At 33.8% G+C, this 19857-nt stretch overlaps 2 protein-coding genes across 2 annotated transcripts; both read left to right on the plus strand.

The window, feature by feature from the left end:
- The first annotated feature begins 2742 nt into the window (after nt 1–2742).
- On the plus strand, nt 2743–3667 carry LOC112777279 (uncharacterized). The gene has a single exon (XM_025821616.3). It carries the CDS (start codon nt 2820–2822, stop codon nt 3642–3644), a length of 825 nt encoding a protein of 274 aa, XP_025677401.1. The 5' UTR covers nt 2743–2819; the 3' UTR covers nt 3645–3667.
- An 11093-nt stretch (nt 3668–14760) lies between these two features.
- LOC140182385 (uncharacterized) lies at nt 14761–15294 on the plus strand. Its single transcript, XM_072228571.1, has one exon. It carries the CDS (start codon nt 14761–14763, stop codon nt 15292–15294), a length of 534 nt encoding a protein of 177 aa, XP_072084672.1.
- Nucleotides 15295–19857: the final 4563 nt, after the last annotated feature.

Genomic DNA, 19857 nt, shown 5'->3' on the forward strand with positions numbered 1-19857 from the left:
GGAATCACCAATTAATAAATACCTATTTTTATTATATAAAAATCAATATTGTCAAATGAACAGATTTTTTATTGTAATAAATTAAAAAAATGTTTTATTTATTGAAATAAATAATTTTAAAAATATTTATGAAAATATGTAACATGTCTTATCTCGTTTACAGTATAAACGAAATAAATTTATACGGTAACCGATATAAGTTTAGACTGTAAACAAGATAAGACAGACTGTAAACGAGATAAATTTATACTGTAAACGAAATAAGTTTAGACAGTAAACAAAATAAGACAGACTGAATGACACGTGTATCTCATTTATTGTGTAAACGAGATAAAACATGCTATGTATTTAATAACTTAATAACTTAATTACAAGAACCACATTTTTAAAATTTAAAATTATACCCTATCGACCTGTTGCTAAGTGCTAACGATATAAAGCCACCTAAATCATAAATTGTATTTTAATTTTTGGCAAGTATCTTAACCATGGTTATACATGTCGCTTTCAGTAGATTGGTGTTTGGATGATGTGCATATGCGCGCCATCTTAGTATTACTCAATAATATGGTCAAGCAAGGATTAAAGAGAGGAGAAAGTGGTAAAAAGGTTAGAAATAAGGTCCGTATAAATATATCTCGTTTAAGGTGTAATACACAGTAACATAATACATTTAAAATTAACAAAGAACATTGTTGCACCCGAGTTATAGTCACATTGAAATTTTGGCCAGGTACAATAATATCGGTACATTTATTTGTATTGGTTTTGCACATATCTTTGAATTATTTAAAATTTTAAATTGTTAATTTTTTTATTTAAAAATTTATAATTTTATTTTTTTTAAATCGAATATATAAACATAATTAATCATATGAGTACAATAATAGAAGTACATTTATTTGTGTTGGATTGATTTAAGTTGTTCATTTAAATTATATTCATTTAAATTTTAAATTAAAAATTTTGTAATTTTAAAATTTGAAATTATTTGAATAAAATTAAATAAAATAAAAAAATAAAAATCAAACAACACAACAGTATCCAAAATATTATTTCAACATATTAAATCTTGAATTGATTTTGTACGTATGATGCATTTAAAATTTTAAATTGTTAATTTAAAAATGTTATACTGTTATTTTTTTAAATTAAATATATAAACATAATTAACCATACGAATACATTTATTTCTATTAGATTGAATTGAATTGTCACAATTATCATTGTTTTTCTATACTTTCTCAAATACTAATATATGATATAAGAGAAGTATAAAACATGACTAAGAGAATATAGTGTACTATAAACTATAAATTTTTTGTTGTATTTGATTGTGTAACTATTAAAATGTATTCATGTATAAAAAAATGAGATCAAAATTTTTAAACCTTATAACATCCTAAAAATTTTGATGCTTTTGTAGGATCTAGAGACCAAAAAAAAAAAAAAAAAAAAAAAGATTATGTAGATTCTTTTTCTATTGAGTCATGATGTTCAAGAAATGCTCTTGTTTTGATCATGCACCTAAATAAGCTCTCCACACCAATTTCAATGCTTTCAAAGGCATCCTCCAAAACCTCCAATCTATCAGATGCTATCTGCATGCTGGAACCATGAGCACCATCATTGAGAAGGGTGCTTAAAGTTGAATCCACCAATTGCAATTCATTCAAATTCTCTTCCTTTGTTAATCAATTTGTTCATCCATTTGGTTGCCTTTGACTTTGAAGGAGGAGCAGCCAAGAATGAGAGAAGGAATTGGAAGACAGACATGTTCATTGCAATCACTTCTTCCTTGTCTTCTTTGAAAAGGAACTGTACTTAGATACACTTTTTTCAATGCATGAATCAACCTTTCTTCTTCTAAGAGCAGAGTGAAGGGATTGCACATTCTCCTTGATCTGCATCATCTTCTAAGAAGCATGGGTGAGATCCATTTGGCAAACTATTTGCTTGCCATGTTTGCTATTAAGTTCTTGTTTATTAAAGGAAGCTGAATGTGGATGTGGTGTTACCAAGTCTCTTGAGTCTCATTCTATATATACCATAGGACATAGGAGAAGCCACTAAATGATTCATAGATGAATAATGCTTCTAAAAGGCATCAACACACACTCACCAATCATGTGATTCATGCATGATGCATTCAAATCCTTGGTATATGTGAAGCTTGTCACATCTCTTCCAAACATTATTCTCTTATTATTATTATTATTATTATTATTATTATTATTATTATTATTATTATTATTATTATATGGTGCTACCTATCATGTCCTCTTAGTGTTTGCAATCAGAAGACCTCATTAGTCATAGGAAGGGGAGACATGAATACTACATGTTATTTGTGGACACACTTAAAAATTACTCTACTGCTACTAATCTGCTCATCAGTATGTTTTCTTATTCTCAACAAACTTATCTGTCACATATTAAACCATTCTTCATATCACAAAATGTGGATCTTAACTTTGCAAAGATGAGTAATTTAATCCATGTTCCACAGTTCCAACCTCACGATTTTGAGACAATCTCTGAAGAAGCATGGATTATATTATATACACATTAGGTGATGAGTAATGGGATCACATGTTAGGCAGAGCTGGGACAAGCTTACCATATTCCAAGAAAATAATGCATGCTTCACATGCTTTCTACACATGATTAAGATTGGTGAACTTTATTATCTCTTAAGTTGGTCTATGGAATCAAATTATGAATAATTGAATAGACCCCATATAAGGAGACGTGTCAAAGGCCTTAGACTACAGAAAACAAACACCATTGAGTTTCCTCCAAAAGAAAGGAAAAGAACAATGGCAAGCAAATTGCATGTTCGATCAAACAGTTTGCCAAATGGATCTCATCCATGCTCCTCAAGAGTGCAAGAGCAGTTGAACAACCTCAGGAACTTTGAAGCAACCTGCACATCTGAGTCGGTTGTCAAAGGCTTGTCCTTGTTGGAAGATATATACTTCTCCTTGGACAATCTTCTCAATGTCGGTTCAACCCAGAAGGCCATTTCTGATCATCAAAGTGAGAAATGCTTCCAAGAGATCTTGGATGGCTCAATCAAAGTCTTGGATGTGTGTGGCATCGCAAGGGACACTGTCATGCAGATCAAGGAGAATGTACAATCCCTTCATTCATCTCTTAGAAGAAGAAAGGGAGACTCATGCATTGAAAAGAGCATAGCCGAATACAATTCCTCCTCAAAGAAGACGAGGAAGAATGTCAACAAGTTGATCACATCTTTGAAGCACCTACAAAGCAAATATGGAATCTTAAATCAGCATCAAGATCTTAGCATTCTAAGCGAAGTGATAGCAATGAACATGTGTGTCTTCCAATGTCTGCTATCATTCTTGGGTGGTCCTTCAAAGTCAAAGGCAAGCAAATGGATGAACAAGTTGATACAAAAGGGAGAAGTGAACTCAGAGAGTGGCAATGAATTGCAATTGGTGGATGCAGCTTTGAACACCCTCTTAAATGAAGGTGCTAAAGGCTCCCGGATTCAAGCTTCCAATGAACAATTAGAGGCTTTAGAGATTGCTATTGAAAGCATTGAGAGTGGATTGGAGAACTTATTTAGGCGCATGATTAAGACTAGAACATCCCTTTTGAACATATTATCCCAGTAGAATACACACTATCTTCAGAATACCAATTTTGATCTACCATATGTGTATATATATATGTGTACAAATACAATCAAATCAAATGCATATACAAAAGTTTATACTCTCAAATTTGTGCCTTTCTTGTTTACTCATTGTTTTATTTATCTAAATAGCAAATACTATATGAATATGCTCCTGCCTAGTGAACAAAACAATTAATATCCAGTTATTAGATTTGACTTTAGGGCTTCAAGTAAAAAAGAAAAATAAAAAAAAAAAAATCAAATTTCCCAAATTTATTAACCTGCTAACTTGAAATACAAACTAAATCTATAGCAGCTTTTACTGTTCATATTTTTATCAAGATTAGTCACAAAACTCTTCTTTTATTTGCTAATAAACAGAAGAAACTTGGTTGAATTTGAAAATATTGAAACAAATCAAGAGCATGCACTCTTGAATCAACATCACGATCTTAGCATTCCAGGAAAGTGATAGTAATGATTGATGAACATGTCTGCCTTCCAAGAAAGAGAGATCATTTTGTGAAAAATGTTAACGCTTTTATTTAATCACATATTCAAAACTTTAAAATCCTTAAGGTAGTAGTAGATAATTGAGTTAAATACTTTTAATTCTTTAATAATAAATTATTAGAAAGAAATTATGATAATAAGAAAGGGATACATGACTTAAGAACTACTCCAGTGCTGCTAATCTGCCCATCATTATGTTCTCTTAATCTTAACAAACTTATCTGTCATATATATTATTACCATTCTCCATATCACAATCCAGATCCCAGCATCTCAAAAATTTGTAATTTAATCCAATTTTGCATAGCTCCAACCCCCTCATATTGAGACAATCTCTGAAGCAGCATCAACTATATATTATTTGGAATCAAAGAGGGTAATGTACTAATGTGGAACAAGTTGAGGCACATTAGGTGGTGTCATTTAATAAACTTTGAAACCATGTAACTTTCAATAATGTTATTGTTATTGTTAGGCAGAGATGTGACAAGCTTAACATATTCCAATAAAGTATATGCATGATCCACATGCTTTCTGGTTATAAGATAGGTGAGTTGTAATGTTTCTTGTGTTAGGCTATGGAATCAAATCATGAATAATTGAATAGCCCCTATATAAAGAGTTTCAATGGACTTGGACTGCAGAACACAAGCATTGAACTCACTCCAAAAAAAGAGTAGTGACAATGGCAAGCAAGTTGCATGTTCGATCAAACAGTTTGCCAAATGGATCTCATCCATGCTCCTCCAGAGTAAGAGATTAATTGAACAACCTCAAGGCTTTCGAAGCAACTTGGACGTCTAAGTCAATTGTCACTAGCTTGTCCTTTTTGGAAGATGTATACTCTTGTTTGGATGATCTTGTCAATGTTGCATCAACCCAAAAGGTAATCTCTCAATAACAAGGTGACAAATGCATTGAAGAAATCTTGGATATATGTGGCATCACAAGGGACACAGCTATGCAGATCAAGGAGAATGTGCAATTCCTTCATTCAGCTCTTAGAAGGAGAAAGGTTGATTCAACCATCGAAACAAGCATAGCTGAATTGCAATTGGTGGATGCAACTTTGAACATCCTTTTAAAAGAAGGTGCTAATGGTTCCAACATGAAAGTAGGACATGAGCAATTGGAGGCTTTGGAGATTGCAATTGAAGGCATTGAGATTACAGTAGAAAGCTTATTTAGGAGCATGATTAAGACTAGGACATCCTTTTTGAACATATTATCCCATAGAGACTATGTTCAAGTTCAACATAAAGCAATTCTGTACATATGTATATAACAAACACAATGCAATACTTATACAATCAAATCAAATACACAGAAAAGTTTATACTTTCATTACAATTGCAGAGTATAGCCAGTTGTATAGTGGATTAATTGCTTGTATTAATTTTATCTTCAAAAACAAAAGTATTAACTTTTCACTCCATCTTTTGTTCTAAATTATTTGCACCAACCAATATTATAGACATAATAAATATAGTGCATGAAGTTTTCTTTTGTATTTTTTGTTATTTGAACATAATCTAATTAAAGAGAAAGCATGTTCACTTGTCCCTCATGCATCAATCAACTTGTTCATGTTCATGGCTATGACTTTCCTTAGAATATTAAGATCTTGATGCTCAAAATATGCTTGTTTCGATACTTGAATCTTCCTTGATCCTTCTAAGAGCAGCTCAAATGTCATAATGAACGTGATATCATGTACATCATTTTCTTCATATTCATGAAATTTCTACCAAACATTACTGGCTTTTGTTTTCTCTTTTATTTCTCTATATTACATATTAAACGAACTCATTATAATTTCTTTTCATATTCAATTTTTCCCTTTTCGGTTTCTAAATTTTAGGGTATTAAATATATAAATAATTTTTCAAAAATAATACGTATGTATCAAATATCAACCACTAAATTAGTAAAAAATACATATTAAAAATATAAAATACATATCATGCATATTTTTTGTGTGCATGATTGATATTTTTATTTTATTTATAAAAGAACAATGCTAAGGAACCAAAAGGGTATTAGCCAAAAACCAGCCAAATACCTTTGGTGAATCCAAAATCTCTACGAGTTAATATATATGGATGTTTCTTCTGCTAAGTATCAGAATGTTTCTTTTTCATACTAAATAGATGTTATTTTATATATTTTTCGAATTCTTTTGTATTACAAATGTGAATGTCTCTATTTCTTTAAGAATTTCATATTTTTTTTTAAATTTTATAGATATTTAATTATTTTTGCTAAAATATAACTAGATATTTCTTTTATTAAGTATTAGGATATTTTATTTTTCATATTAAATGAATGTTTTTTTTTATAATTCATGGCATGCCCGCCTTGTCCAGTGTAAATTATGACATCTCCTTCGTCCATATCATCCTCGTAGCCACCGGAGACAATAACACTCGTTGCAATTGGCTCATTGTTGGGGCTCATGGAAGCTGCCAGGTAATCAATGCCAGCCTAGATCTGACCGTGCAATCCAAGGACACACAATTCCATCTGAAAGAGGAACACGTCGCCAACATACACACCGGGAATCGCTCCGAAGATTCGCTTATCGCGGTTTAGCCAAAGATCCTTCATACTCATCATCTGCGCCGCACGAATATCCCCTCTTTGCCGCATCCACCGCGCCATCTTGGCATTGAAGGAGCCGCGACGGTCAACGACGAAGATGGCGGAACGGAAACCAAGGCGCGTGAATCCGCTTCGAGCGTTGCCTCAATCGGTGACGAAGTCGAAGGTGGACTTCGTGTTGAAGCAGTTGTCTTGGATGCGCTTGTTGAGGACGTCGCGGAGAGCATGGAAGTCGCCGGCGCTTCCAGCAGCATTGGTGCTGGTGAGAGAGAAAGGTCTGTGTGTGTGATTGTTGGAGGTGGGTAGGTTAATATGAAAGAGAAGATGAATATTTTTATAGATTTTAATTAGGTTTACTTAATCAATTTTAAATTTTTTAAATTTTGAATTTAAAAAATTTAAAATTAATAATTAATATAAATTAATGTGGTTTTGTTTAATTTTTTGCTGCTAACCTCTTGGTTCTATATATTTTTCTTTTTCGAATTCTTTTGTATTACAAATGTGAATGTCTCTATTTCTTTAAGAATTTCGTATTTTTTTAAATTTTATAGATATTTAATTATTTTTGCTAAAATATAACTGGATATTTCTTTTGTTAAGTATTAGGATGTTTTTTTCATATTAAATGAATATTTTTTTTTATAATTCATGGCCTGCCCGCCTTGTCCAGTGTAAATTATGACATCTCCTTTGTCCATATCATCCTCGTAGCCACCGGAGACAATAACACTCGTTGTAATTGGCTCATTGTTGGGGCTCATGGAAGCTGCCAGGTAATCAATGCCAGCCTAGATCTGACGGTGCAATCCAAGGACACACAATTCCATCTGAAAGAGGAACACGTCGCCAACATACACACCGGGAATCGCTCCGAAGATTCACTTATCACGGTTCAGCCAAAAATCCTTCATCCTCATCATTTGCGCCGCACGAATATCCCCTCTTTGCCGCATCCGCCGCGCCATCTTGGCATCGAAAGAGTCGCTCGCGATGATCAACGACGAAGATGGCAGAACGGAACCAAGGTGCGTGAATCCGCTTCGAGCGTTGCCTCAGTTGGTGATGAAGTCGAAGGTGGACTTCGTGTTGAAGCAGTTGTCTTGGATGCGCTTGTTGAGGGCGTCGCGGAGAGCATGGAAGTCACCGGCGCTTCCAGCAACATTGGTGCTGGTGAGAGAGAAAGGTCTGTGTGTGTGATTGTTAGAGGTGGGTAGGTTAATATGAGAGAGAAGAGGAAGGTTTTTATAGGTTTTAATTAGGTTTACTTAATCAATTTTAAATTTTTTAAATTCAAAATTTTAAAAATTTTAAATTAATAATTAATATAAATTAATGTGGTTTTGTTTAGTTTTTGGCTGCTAACCTGTTGGTTCCATATACTTTTCCTTTATAAAAATATTATGTGCACACTAAAAATCAGTGATCATGTATTTATGTATATATATATTATATTCAATATATATTTTGTTTTTTTATATTTATATTAATAATTAATTTAATGACTTTTTTTATGTACACCAAGCATCATTGTTTTTGTTTATTCTAATTTTCTTTTATTTTGATTTCTTATGAAATCTGTTGACAAAAAAGTGAAAAACTAATACGTCTGATTTCTTATAGAGGCCCAATTTTTTAATCCGGCCAAATTCTATCTATTTATAGTTCTGTGGAAAGCAAAGATCAAAGCCTGATCATGAAGCAGGCCTAGCCTGGGCCTACCAAAAGAATTCAAATTATTTCTTTTTGATACTTTATAAAATAGAAATCTACATATAAACTAAGCCCATAAAATCCGGTCCAATAAAAATATAATAATAATAATAAGTTGAAGACGACCCATCACAAAAAATATAGAAGACGACCATAGTCTCTTAACAAAAAAACAAGGAGCATATGGTTAATACATATGTAAATTTTATATGGTTAATACATATGTAAATTTTCAACTTGAAACTCCTAACATGTTTTGATCTTCAATCTTTCTTATTAATGGTGATAGTATTGTGTTTGCATGTGAACAAGACACTATACGCTTCTAACTTTGTTGTTTATATTTATAAATTGTGTTTGCTGTCATGTGATTTATGAAGTTGAACAAGATACAGTGTACTTTGAAGAAGGAGGTCATTAATCAATTCCGAAAAATTCTCAAAGAAGGAGAGCTGTATTCTATATCTCGATTCACGATAGTTCCAAATATTGGTGCAGCAAAAGTTGTAAAGCATCGATATAAGTTGCTTTTTCGGTTTGACACGGAGGTTATTCCAATTTCTGATGATGAGTTTCCAGAGGCTTCATATTCATTAGAGACTGTTGAAAGTGTTGTTCAGATGGGACAAGATTCAGTCTACTTGATCGGTATAATTATGATTTACTATCTTAAATGTACTCTAATCACAAATAAAATGGATATGTATGTTATAAATCATCATTGTGTGTTAATCTCTTTCTGTTTGATGTGATCAGATGTCATGGGTTTCCTGATAAGTGTTCGTGACTATACTGATGTTGAACTTGACGATGGAAAAAAGTTTAAATTAGTTCTCATCCAATTGTATTCAAATGGGTTAGCATTTTATTTGATTGTATTTTGTTTGTTGCGATTTTTAGTATCTGATTTGGATTTTTTCATTCTTTATATGTCCGTATTCATCGAGTCTATTAATAAACAAATTAGTCAGTACTTATGTTGAACACGTCGTATTGTAGCTCTTATCTCACCTGTAATTTATTTGGAGATTTTTTAACAAAGATGCGGTTGGCTCTTATGAATGCTGTCTCGCAACCGCCAATCATTTTACTCCAGTCTGTCAAGGTCAAGATTTATGAAGGTATTCTGAATTTTCTTTTAGAATTCATTGTTTCGTAAAGAATTTCAGTACTAAACATATAGCTTCAAATATTTAAATTACACCTGATTTACATAAGTTTTATAAAAAATTAGTAGGTTATTATAATGTGTGAATAAAGTTAATGTTTTAATTAATGTCAATCTAATTATAAATGAATAGTCCCAATACTAAAAACAAAGATAATGTAAAGATTAGAAGCTATGGAGCATGTGATAAATATGATATTTTGAGTATAAACTCAGTCAAAAAAGAATTCTTAGAGAGGTTTATGCCCTTATTAATATACTATTGATAATAATATTTGATTTTATGACTTCAATTAGAATTATTTTCGGATGATAAAGTTTATTTTGATGTTATTTTTTTCACATAAAAATAATATATTGATTTTGATTATTTTTATTTTACCAATACTAGGGAAGGTTGTAGTTCAGAATGTAATAGATTGTACCAAAATCATGATCAATCCTGATATTCCAGAGGCTGTATGTTTTATTACTAGGTAAGCATGAATTTTTCTTCTAATTGGTGTTATGTATTTTGTGTATATTGACATTAATGTTGGTATTTAGTAACCTTTTTTGTGACTATAAAATATGTAGATTGGATCCTTCGGAGTCATATTTCATTGACTCTATCACCCTTGGTAATGGATTTATTGTTGCTGATGTCGATGATGATTTTGTCAATCTCTCTATGAATAGGAGTATTAAGGAATTAAGAGAAAATGATGCGGTTAGTGGAACTTAATTTGTCATTTTTAGGATTGTTGTAAACTATGTGTAACTTTGCTTATTATAGTTGTCTTTCTTTGAAATTTTGTTTTTGTGTTGCTCATCATTGTAATTATTTCTAATTCAATATTTGTGATATAGGATGGTTTCTTCAATATTGTTGCTAAGATTAAAAGTATATGCAACAATTTTGATTGGTGGTACTACTCATGTGTCTGTGGTTATCCTTTGGAGCTTTTTAGAAATCATTTCAGTTGTTCCGAATGTGGAAGGAAAATAAAGAATGCTGTGAAGAAGTATGCCCGATTTACTTCTAAGAAATATCATGTTATATAATTTATATGTGAAATTAGTTCATTGTTAAAAGATCTTATAATTATTTTATGTCTTAATTTAGGTACAAGGTTTTAGTAGATGTTGAGGATGCTACTGGAAGTGCTAGATTTGTTTTGTATGACCGTCCTGCAACGCTCTTATTCAGGAAAAAGCTCATTGAGGTTCTTCGGGATTTTGATACTGAGCACTCGGTATAGATATATATTTCATAATACCAAAACACATATTTTATACTTTTTCATTTATTAATGATATTTGGTCTTTTGAGTGACATTCATTTATTTTGGTTGACTTCATTTTTATTTTATACTTTTCTGGTTAATTGTAGGTTGTGTATGCAACCCCTTATCCACCATTCTTTGATGATGTAATTGGAAAGGAAGTTGTGTTTAAAGTAGACCGAAAAAAAGTTGAAAATAGACCAGATGTTGGGACATTTAAAGTAGTCAACTGTTCTGATGATCATGTGATTGTTAACAAATTTAAGACAGATCCTGTTTCCAGTGTTAGTAGTTCCATTCCATACTTTTACTTTGGACTTTGTTTACCGTGAATTGATCTTTTGTTCTTTCAAAGACATATAGTTACCATGCTTTTTTTGTTTTTCCTTTTTTATTTCTATCTTGATCAATTAACATTTTGTGTAGAGACTTCTCCCACCAACTGTATTTTCACCGATTTATGAGGATGTCATTCAAAATCCGCAGCCTCATGATGAAATATCATCTCTTGGTAGTAGAATCTCAGTTACTTCTGACAATATGGAATCTATTGAAGTTGATATGGAGGCTTTGGGTGCTGCATATAACCTTACAAAGCCGGTACAAAATAGTTTAGATTGATTTTGTATAAATATAAATGATATTAAGCATGCTGTTTGGATTCAATTTAATTAATTTTCTCATGTTTCTTTCGTTTCTTTTGGATCATAAAATTCAACAAATTGTAGGATCCTTGTGTTCTGTTGGCTGGTACAATTACATCTATCTCTAATGATAAGAATTGGTGGTACTCAGTTTGTTTGTGTGGTGAAAAAATAGATGCCGACCAATCTAAGCTCTTTTGTCACCTTTGCTTGACACATTGTTCTGATGGAGTTTTGAGGTTATCTTTTGAACTATGTTCATTTTTATTTATATATTGTTTAATTAGTAGATTTTTGGGTTATTTTTGGATTATTTTAAAATATCTTTACTGTTATTTTGTTATTGTAGATACAAAGTAAAAGTTTATGTTAATCACGCTGGTGGTTGCAATGCATTAATTCTCCATGATGGAGATGTGCAGCACTTAATGGGGCGAAAATGTTCTGAGGTTTTAAGAGATGATAACTCCTTTATCTTGGTTAGCTTCTTCACGAGTTACTTCTGAATGAGATTAATTTATTATCTATTTGTTACATTGATGCGTATAATTTATCTAAAAATTGTGAACTATTCAGATATGGATTTTGATAACAACTCATTTATTTCATATAGTGCTATAAGTAATATTGAGAATTTGTATTTTTTCCTGCTAATATTGAAATAAAATTAGTGAGGAGTTTATTCTTATCTATGTTATTATACTCCACTTGAATTTTAGTTGGATATGTTTAACATTTAGTTGTTTACTGTTTGTAATCTAAAACTGATGAGTGAGTTGTTTCTCTTGAAATTGGTAATGTATTTAGGAGTTGGTTGTGTGTGTGTATTTTTTTTTTGTTAGTGGTATTTTTATTTTTAAAAACTTTTATGTCTTGCAGGTCACATTCTTAACTTTATTAGAAAACAAGACATTTAATTTTAATTTCATTTATGATGCTAAGTTAGTTTCTAATCTTTGAATTATTGATGTTGTATTTATTATTGGAGATTTAATTCAATAAATTAATAATGTTGATGTTCTGCTTTTTTTTTTTTTCACCATGTTCTCTAGACTGGAACTCCTTATCTCTTATATTTCTACCTGTTAAATGATATATCTTTATTCATTTAATGTAAAAAAAAAATGTTGTAGTTAAAAGTAAAAAATTCTGTAAAATTCTCTCTGGTGTGATATCAATTGATGATTTCCTTAATTTGTATCTTAAAGATACGTCATGTGTATTGTTACTACTCTTTAATTTGTTCTCTTTCTGTGTCTTTGATTTTTTGGGTTTGATATTCTATTCTTTTTTTTCTCTGTATATTCAGATACTGACTTCTTTATTCTTCTATTGTCAGAATGAAGAATTTCACTTGGATGCATCTGATTTTTTGTACAAATTGATAGGAAAAAAATTGGTATTCATGGTTGATCCTCAACCCGTTGAGAGTGACACAATATGCCATGCGTATAATGTTTTTAAAGTTTCTACACATGAGTTTATGTTAAAGCTGATTGAACGTGTTGAGAATCGTGCTTTGAATACGGTTAGTTTAGTTTTCTCTATTGACTTCCAAGATATTTTTTAATAAGTGTTTGTTCACTTTTTTACTATTATGCGTAACAATGATATTGTCTTCTTTATCAAAACATGTATAATTAGTGTGCTATTGTTTCGGCCTCAAATGTGGCTTCTATTGAAGACACTGTTGCACATATTTCTGGTTCAGTATTACCTGATGTAAGTTTTCATCTCTGTGTTGTATTTCCGATCATTATTCCTTGATATCGTGTTTTTGTAGGACTGATTTTTTATTGCTTAAGTATTTCGTCTTTTATTAAATTTCAGTAAATTTAACAGATTTCATTTTTGTTGTCTTATTTCTTAGCACAAATCTGTTCGTGTGGTAAATGAAATTGTTTGCAACAAGAGATTGGCATCCCCATACCGTGATGTACCAAGATCTACAAAGCAAAAACTTGAAGATGCCTTTTCTAGGAGTATAGATGAAACTTGGAATGATAATGAGGAGACATCATCATCTATGAATATTTAAGATCATATTCAGTTGTTGCTAATGTGATTTGCCTAGAATGTTTAGTTACAATGTGTGATTTAGTTTCTTTGTGTTAAAGATATGGTGTTGTAGTTTTCTTGAATTGGGTTGTTGTGAGTTGGTTGGACTTACACATTCTGTTAACATTTTACTTGCTGAAGTTCTAAATTCAAATGTTTCCTTTTATTTGAGTAACCTACAATTTCAGTTGTAACTTTATTAGTAAATAGTAGAGTTTGTGTTCTAATTAAGAATTTTTAGTATATTACTTGCGGAATTGATGCATGCATTTCTAACAGGTGGTTTGGGAGACGCAGTTCTCCCAAAGAATTAAGGTAAATATTTTGTCCTTTTTCTTTGGTCTTATATCAACTATATCTGATCATTTGTAATTTATTAGGATTTTTTTGGATATCTTTCCTGTATATATGAATTAACTATTATTTTTTCCTTTTTATATTGGTATCCGAGTACACTGATTTCAAAGTGTTGTTTGCGGTGGAGTTACTGCAATTGATGGAGTTGGTTGTGTTAGGAAAATTACTTGCATTTGAGATCTTAGGTTAATAAATTAGCGACTTGCGTGTGTATGAAATTTTCTTTAATTATATTTGTTTTGGTTGTTATTTATGTTTATCTTCTTAATTGTGTTGTTTATATTTTTAAGTTGTATTTGTTGTTCCATAATTTATGAAGTTGAATAAGATACAATGTTCTATGAGATAAGATTTCTATAGCCAATTCTAAGATGTGCTCATCAAAATTAATGTTTTGAAAAGCAACGATACTTATGCAAATTATGAAGAGTTAGGAAAAAGTACTTATGTATTGAATGGTTATAGAGTAAATAAATCTGTTACATTTAGTTAAGAATTGAACAACAAAAGTACTTTTTATCAACGTAAAAAGTGACAATCCAAGAACACTAAAAAAACAAATCCAAAAGAAGGAACCGAAATTTTCAACCCGTGCGTGGCACGGGTCTTCTGCTAGTAATCATGCTAAAAGAGATCGATTTCGGTTAACAGAACCGCATTCTCTCTTTCATGAAGAATTCTTCTCTCATATGGAGTGTTTTCCTGGATTAACAGCTTCGTGCTTACTCGTTTGTTATTCACCCCTTTGCGCATACTTTTCTCTTTAGCTTCTTTTTCTTTTTCACAATACTACATATGGTCTGCCAAAAGGAGCAATCTATCGACGGCAAAGTTATTTCCATCAACCCTGATGAGGACGACAGTTTTGCTGCAGAAAATTTTAATTTGGTAGGAAAAATTCTGTCGGACAAAGAAGTTAGTTTCAACACCTGCAGAGTAGTTCTTCTAGGTATTTGGGGCCATCCGGAAGGAGTAGCCATTTCTGATGTTGGCAGAAACAAACTGTTCATCAGCTTTAAGGACGTGCGAAAAGGGATCCAAATACGGAATGGAGGGCCCTGGAGTGTTCGTGGACATCTTCTTAATCTGCAGATATGGAACGGACGAGAGTCAGTCTATGAAGTGGATCACAGGTATATGGAGTTATGGGTACAAATACATGGACTTCCACTCAATTATATAACAAGGAAAACAACAGAAATTATTGGTAAGAAATTAGGAACTGTGATGGAAACAGAAAATCCCAGATTAAATGATACACTACAGAGAACGTTCTTGAGGGTGAGGGTAACAATGAACATCACCAAACCTCTGCCAACTGGTTTCTAGTTAGCGACACAGAATCATCAAACTCTTTGGGTGGACTTCAAGTATGAGAGGATACAGGACATTTATTGTCTGAATTGTGGAATCCTAGGTCATACCAAGAAGGAATGTATGAGCCCAATGGCAGTGGCTAGCTGGGACCACATGCAACCTAGGTATGGGATGGGTTTAGGAGTTAATCGAGCCAGGGCCATCTCAGCCAGGGGGAAAGAGCAGGATGAGAAGGAAATGAACAGGGAATGGACTGAGGCTAAACAGAATTGTGAGGGGGAGCGCGCCAGAATGGAGCATATGAAGGAGCATTCGGCCGAAGAGAGTAGTACGGGCAGGGGACTACAAATAGGGCCTCTGCGAAATCTCGAAGCAAATTCTGACCAACAGACGGCGTTAGGAAGGGAAACCCAGGGATCTAGGCTGCATGGTGAAGCAGGGGAAGCTTTGAGAAAGGGTGACAAATCTGCAAACACTAGAACTGACATCAGGAAAGGTTATGATAAGCTCCAAGAGATAGGTGAAGTTAGTTGTGCATTTAGGCCCAATGCCACGTTTTCTATGGAGCAGGCAGCCTCTGGACCTTTTCATTCTCAGATTATTCATATGGGGCCTCAGGAGCATCTTGAGGTTGAGGAGAACGAGGAGCGCCAACCTTTTCGTAATAAAACAAGGCTGAATGAGGGACGTTTGGATGAGCCCAAGCAGATGGAGGATTGTTTCCAGTGTCAACAAGTAGAGGATGATGCTTGGGGGAATTCCAAAAAGCTAACAATCAGGGAAGAATTGGAGAAGCTTTTTGGCAAGAAAGAGGCCCAAGCTAAGCATCATGGCAATGCGAAAATCAATAAGCAATCTGAGTTGGAAACACGAATCGTTAGGCATGGCGCAGGACAGTTGTGGAGCTATAGGGACAAACCAAAAATGAAGAGAATCGTTACTGTTGCCGGTAGAACCATGATTCAGCGAATGGATAATGGAGAGGAGTATTACGTCGAACTAGCTGAGGAGCAGCAACATATGGAAGAGGAGATTGCTGCTGGGTCGGAGCAGAGGAACGAAAGTCAACGTGTATTGGAGCTGGCTTTTGATATGGGGATGAATCTAAACTCTAAAAGGTCAAGGGATACGAGCAGCCTAGCAGTCTTTGTAGACAAGTTCGAGGATGATGAACAGCTAAAAATAGAAAAATCAGGTAAGAAGTTCAAATATGTTGCTGGATCAGTTATGGCTGAGGAGGCGGGCCTTATCACGCCCCACCAGCAGCCATGATTGTTGTCAGCTGGAACTGTCGTGGTATGGCGGTCCCATCGACAGTGCCTGAATTAAGAAGTATTTGTAAATCTCTTAGGCCGTCCGTTTTATTTCTTATGGAGATTAAAGCTGGTAATCTTAGTTGTGTTAGGACTAGGAGAAAGTTAGGTTTTGATAATATGTTTTGTGTCGAGTCCCGGGGATTGTCCGGAGGGCTCTGTCTTTTTTGGAAAAGTAATATAAATATTAATGTTTATGCTTGGTGTGACAACTTTATTAAAGCCCAGATAAGCACTGTTAATGATAATGTTTGGGAGGAAATTTTTGTCTATGGCCATCCTGATTTTAAGAGAAGGAATGAGTTATGGAATGAGTTAACTTGTGTAGATAATAATCTGCATGTGCCGAGGGCTTTTATTGGGGACTTTAATGATGTAATTGCACAGCATGAGAAAGTGGGATTGCATCCAAAGCCGACTAGTTAGATTGACACTTTCAGGTGTTTTCTAGATAAGAATGCTCTCATGGACTTGGAGTTACAAGGGACTAAATACACATGGTTTAGTAACCCAAGGAATGGTTTTGTTACTAAGGAAAGGATAGATAGAGTACTTGCTAATTGGGAATGGAGAAGAGCTTTCCAACATGCCACCCTTTCAGCTTTACCATCTATTAGCTCTGATCATATGCCTTTAGTTCTCAATGTTACACCCAGGGGAATAAGGAGCAGATGCTTTAAATTTGAGACTTTTTGGGTTGATCATGCTGATTGTGGTAATATCATCAGGAGAGGATGGAATAGTGTTTGTATAGTACGGTTGATCATTGGACAAATTTGACTCGAAGGATGAATAGTTGTAAGCAAGAATTGGTCAAATGGAGCAAGGTTAACTTTAAGAGGGCTGATGTTAAAATACAAAATCTAATGCATAGCCTTAAGCTAGCAGAGAAAAGAGAATACTCGGATACTCAGCAACAGGAAATTAGTAATTTGAAAATGGATATTATTAAGTTATGGAAACAGGAGGAAAAGTATTGGGGTCAGAGATCTAGAGTGAAATGGCTGAAGTTTAGCGACAAGAATACTGCTTTTTTCCATGCTTCTACCATCCAACGAAGGGACATGAATATGATTGAGAGATTAAAGGATATTAGTGGAGAATGGGTGTGTGGTGAGAATCAGATACTTAAGTTGGCTATTCTTCATTTTCAGAATCTTTTTAAAGCTTCCGACAACCTTGTTATGTCTGAATGCATTAGCAAAATCCCTATTAGAGTGACTGAAGATATGAATCGAGAGCTAATGAAAGAGGTTTCTGATCAGGAAATCAAAGAAGCTACTTTCAGCCTTGGAAGTCTTAAGGCTCCGGGTCCAGATGGATTAAATGGCCTTTTTTTCCAAAAGCATTGGGCAATTATTGAGAAAGAGGTTTCTGAAATTGTTAAGCATTTCTTTCAGGAAGGGGTCCTACTAAGTAGCATCGGAGATACTATTATAGTTTTGGTTCCTAAGACCAATTACCCATAAACTCTTAATCAGCTTCGACCGATCAGCTGTTGCAACTTTATATATAAGAATATAAGATCATTTCTAAGGTGTTGGTTATTAGGCTTAGAAGAGTAATAGATGCGATTGTTTCACCTATCCAGAGTGCTTTTGTGGAGGGACGCCTCATTCAGGATAACATGGTAATAGTGCAGGAAATGTTTCGTGCTTTAAATAAAAAAGGGCAGTATGCTTCCAGAAATTTAGCCGTTAAGATTGATATGAATAAAGCCTATGACAGGGTTGAATGGTCATTCCTAGAAGCAACTCTGAAAGCTTTTGGGTTTAATCTGCACTGGGTTAAGTTGATTATGATGTGTGTCTCGCAGGTTTCTTATAAAATTAAGATCAATGGTGTTTTATCAAGAAGTTTTCTGCCGCAGAGGGGACTAAGGCAGGGAGACCCCTTTCGCCATACCTGTTTATCATAGCAGCTGAAGTTTTTACTATTCTTATGGACAAGGCTAAAGAAGAGGGTATAATCTCTGGTGTCAGAATTGCTCCCACTGCTCCAGCCATTTCTCATCTCCTCTTTGCGGATGATTGCATTATCTTCTCGAAGGATAGTGAGGAGGAAGTTTATCAGCTCATTACTATTTTAAATATGTATACAGAAGCCTCGGGGCAGCGAATAAATGTTGACAAGTCTGGGATTACGTTCGGCAACCAGGTTCCGATCAGAAATAGAGTAGAAATAGAAGAGATCTTAGGGTTGCCTGCTTGGGATCAACCAGGTAAGTACCTTGGTCTTCCGACTCAGTGGAGCAGATCTAAGAATAAAGCTCTGAGGTGGATTGAGGAGCGAGTGTCTGATAAGCTTTGCGGTTGGAAAGAAAAACTTCTTTCTCAGTCTGGGAGGGAGGTTCTCATCAAATCGATTATTCAAGTGATACCTGCCTATGCTATGAATGTCATCCTCTTTCCTAAAGGTTTTTGTCACCGCCTTTGTCAGAAAGTGGCTAAATTTTGGTGGGCCTCTACTGGTAAGGATAGGGGTATCTATTGGAGGAGTTGGGATAAAATTTGTGCTAGCAAAAGGGATGGAGGAATTGGTTTTAAGGATTTTTACAGTCAAAATTTAGCACACTTGGAAAAACAAGCATGGAGAGTTTTCGAATTCCCTAATGCGGTCTGGGTTCAGGTGCTTAAGGCTGTCTATTTTCCGAATGAGGATTTTAAAGTAACTAAGGCAGGAAAGGGAGCATCTTGGATCTGGAAAAGTATTGTGCATGGTAAGGATTTCTTTTTGAGAAATGGGAGATGGTTGATTGGGAATGGAGAAAAAGTGAGAATCTTGGATGATAATTGGATATTGAACATGAGGAAGAGTCCTATTGTTATGAATGATGACATCACGTTTGTAAAGGAGCTAATTAGTGAAGGACAGAGGTGGAATATAAGCAAGTTAAGAAAATATTTTGATGGAGATACTGTTGGGAAGATCATTAGAACCCCGGTGAGTGTTATTGGCAGAGAAGACAAACTTAGTTGGCCTCTTAAACCAGATGGAAAGTATACTATCAAAACGGGATACCATGCTGCTTGGAAAGAGCAGCATCTCGATAATAACAATAGCCCATCAACTAGTGATTACTTCAAGGACTTATGGAGAGACATTTGGAAATTAAAAGTGCCTCAAAAGATCAGAACCTTTCTATGGCGGACCTCGCATAACATTTTACCGGTCTTCCAAAATCTTTATAATAAGAAAATCTCTAACACTCCTATCTGTCCTATTTGTTTGCAGGAACCAGAGTCCACTGAGTATGCGATGC

This window comes from Arachis hypogaea, chromosome 19 (genome assembly GCF_003086295.3).
Source record: "Arachis hypogaea cultivar Tifrunner chromosome 19, arahy.Tifrunner.gnm2.J5K5, whole genome shotgun sequence".
In the NCBI taxonomy this organism is placed as follows: Eukaryota; Viridiplantae; Streptophyta; class Magnoliopsida; order Fabales; family Fabaceae; genus Arachis; species Arachis hypogaea.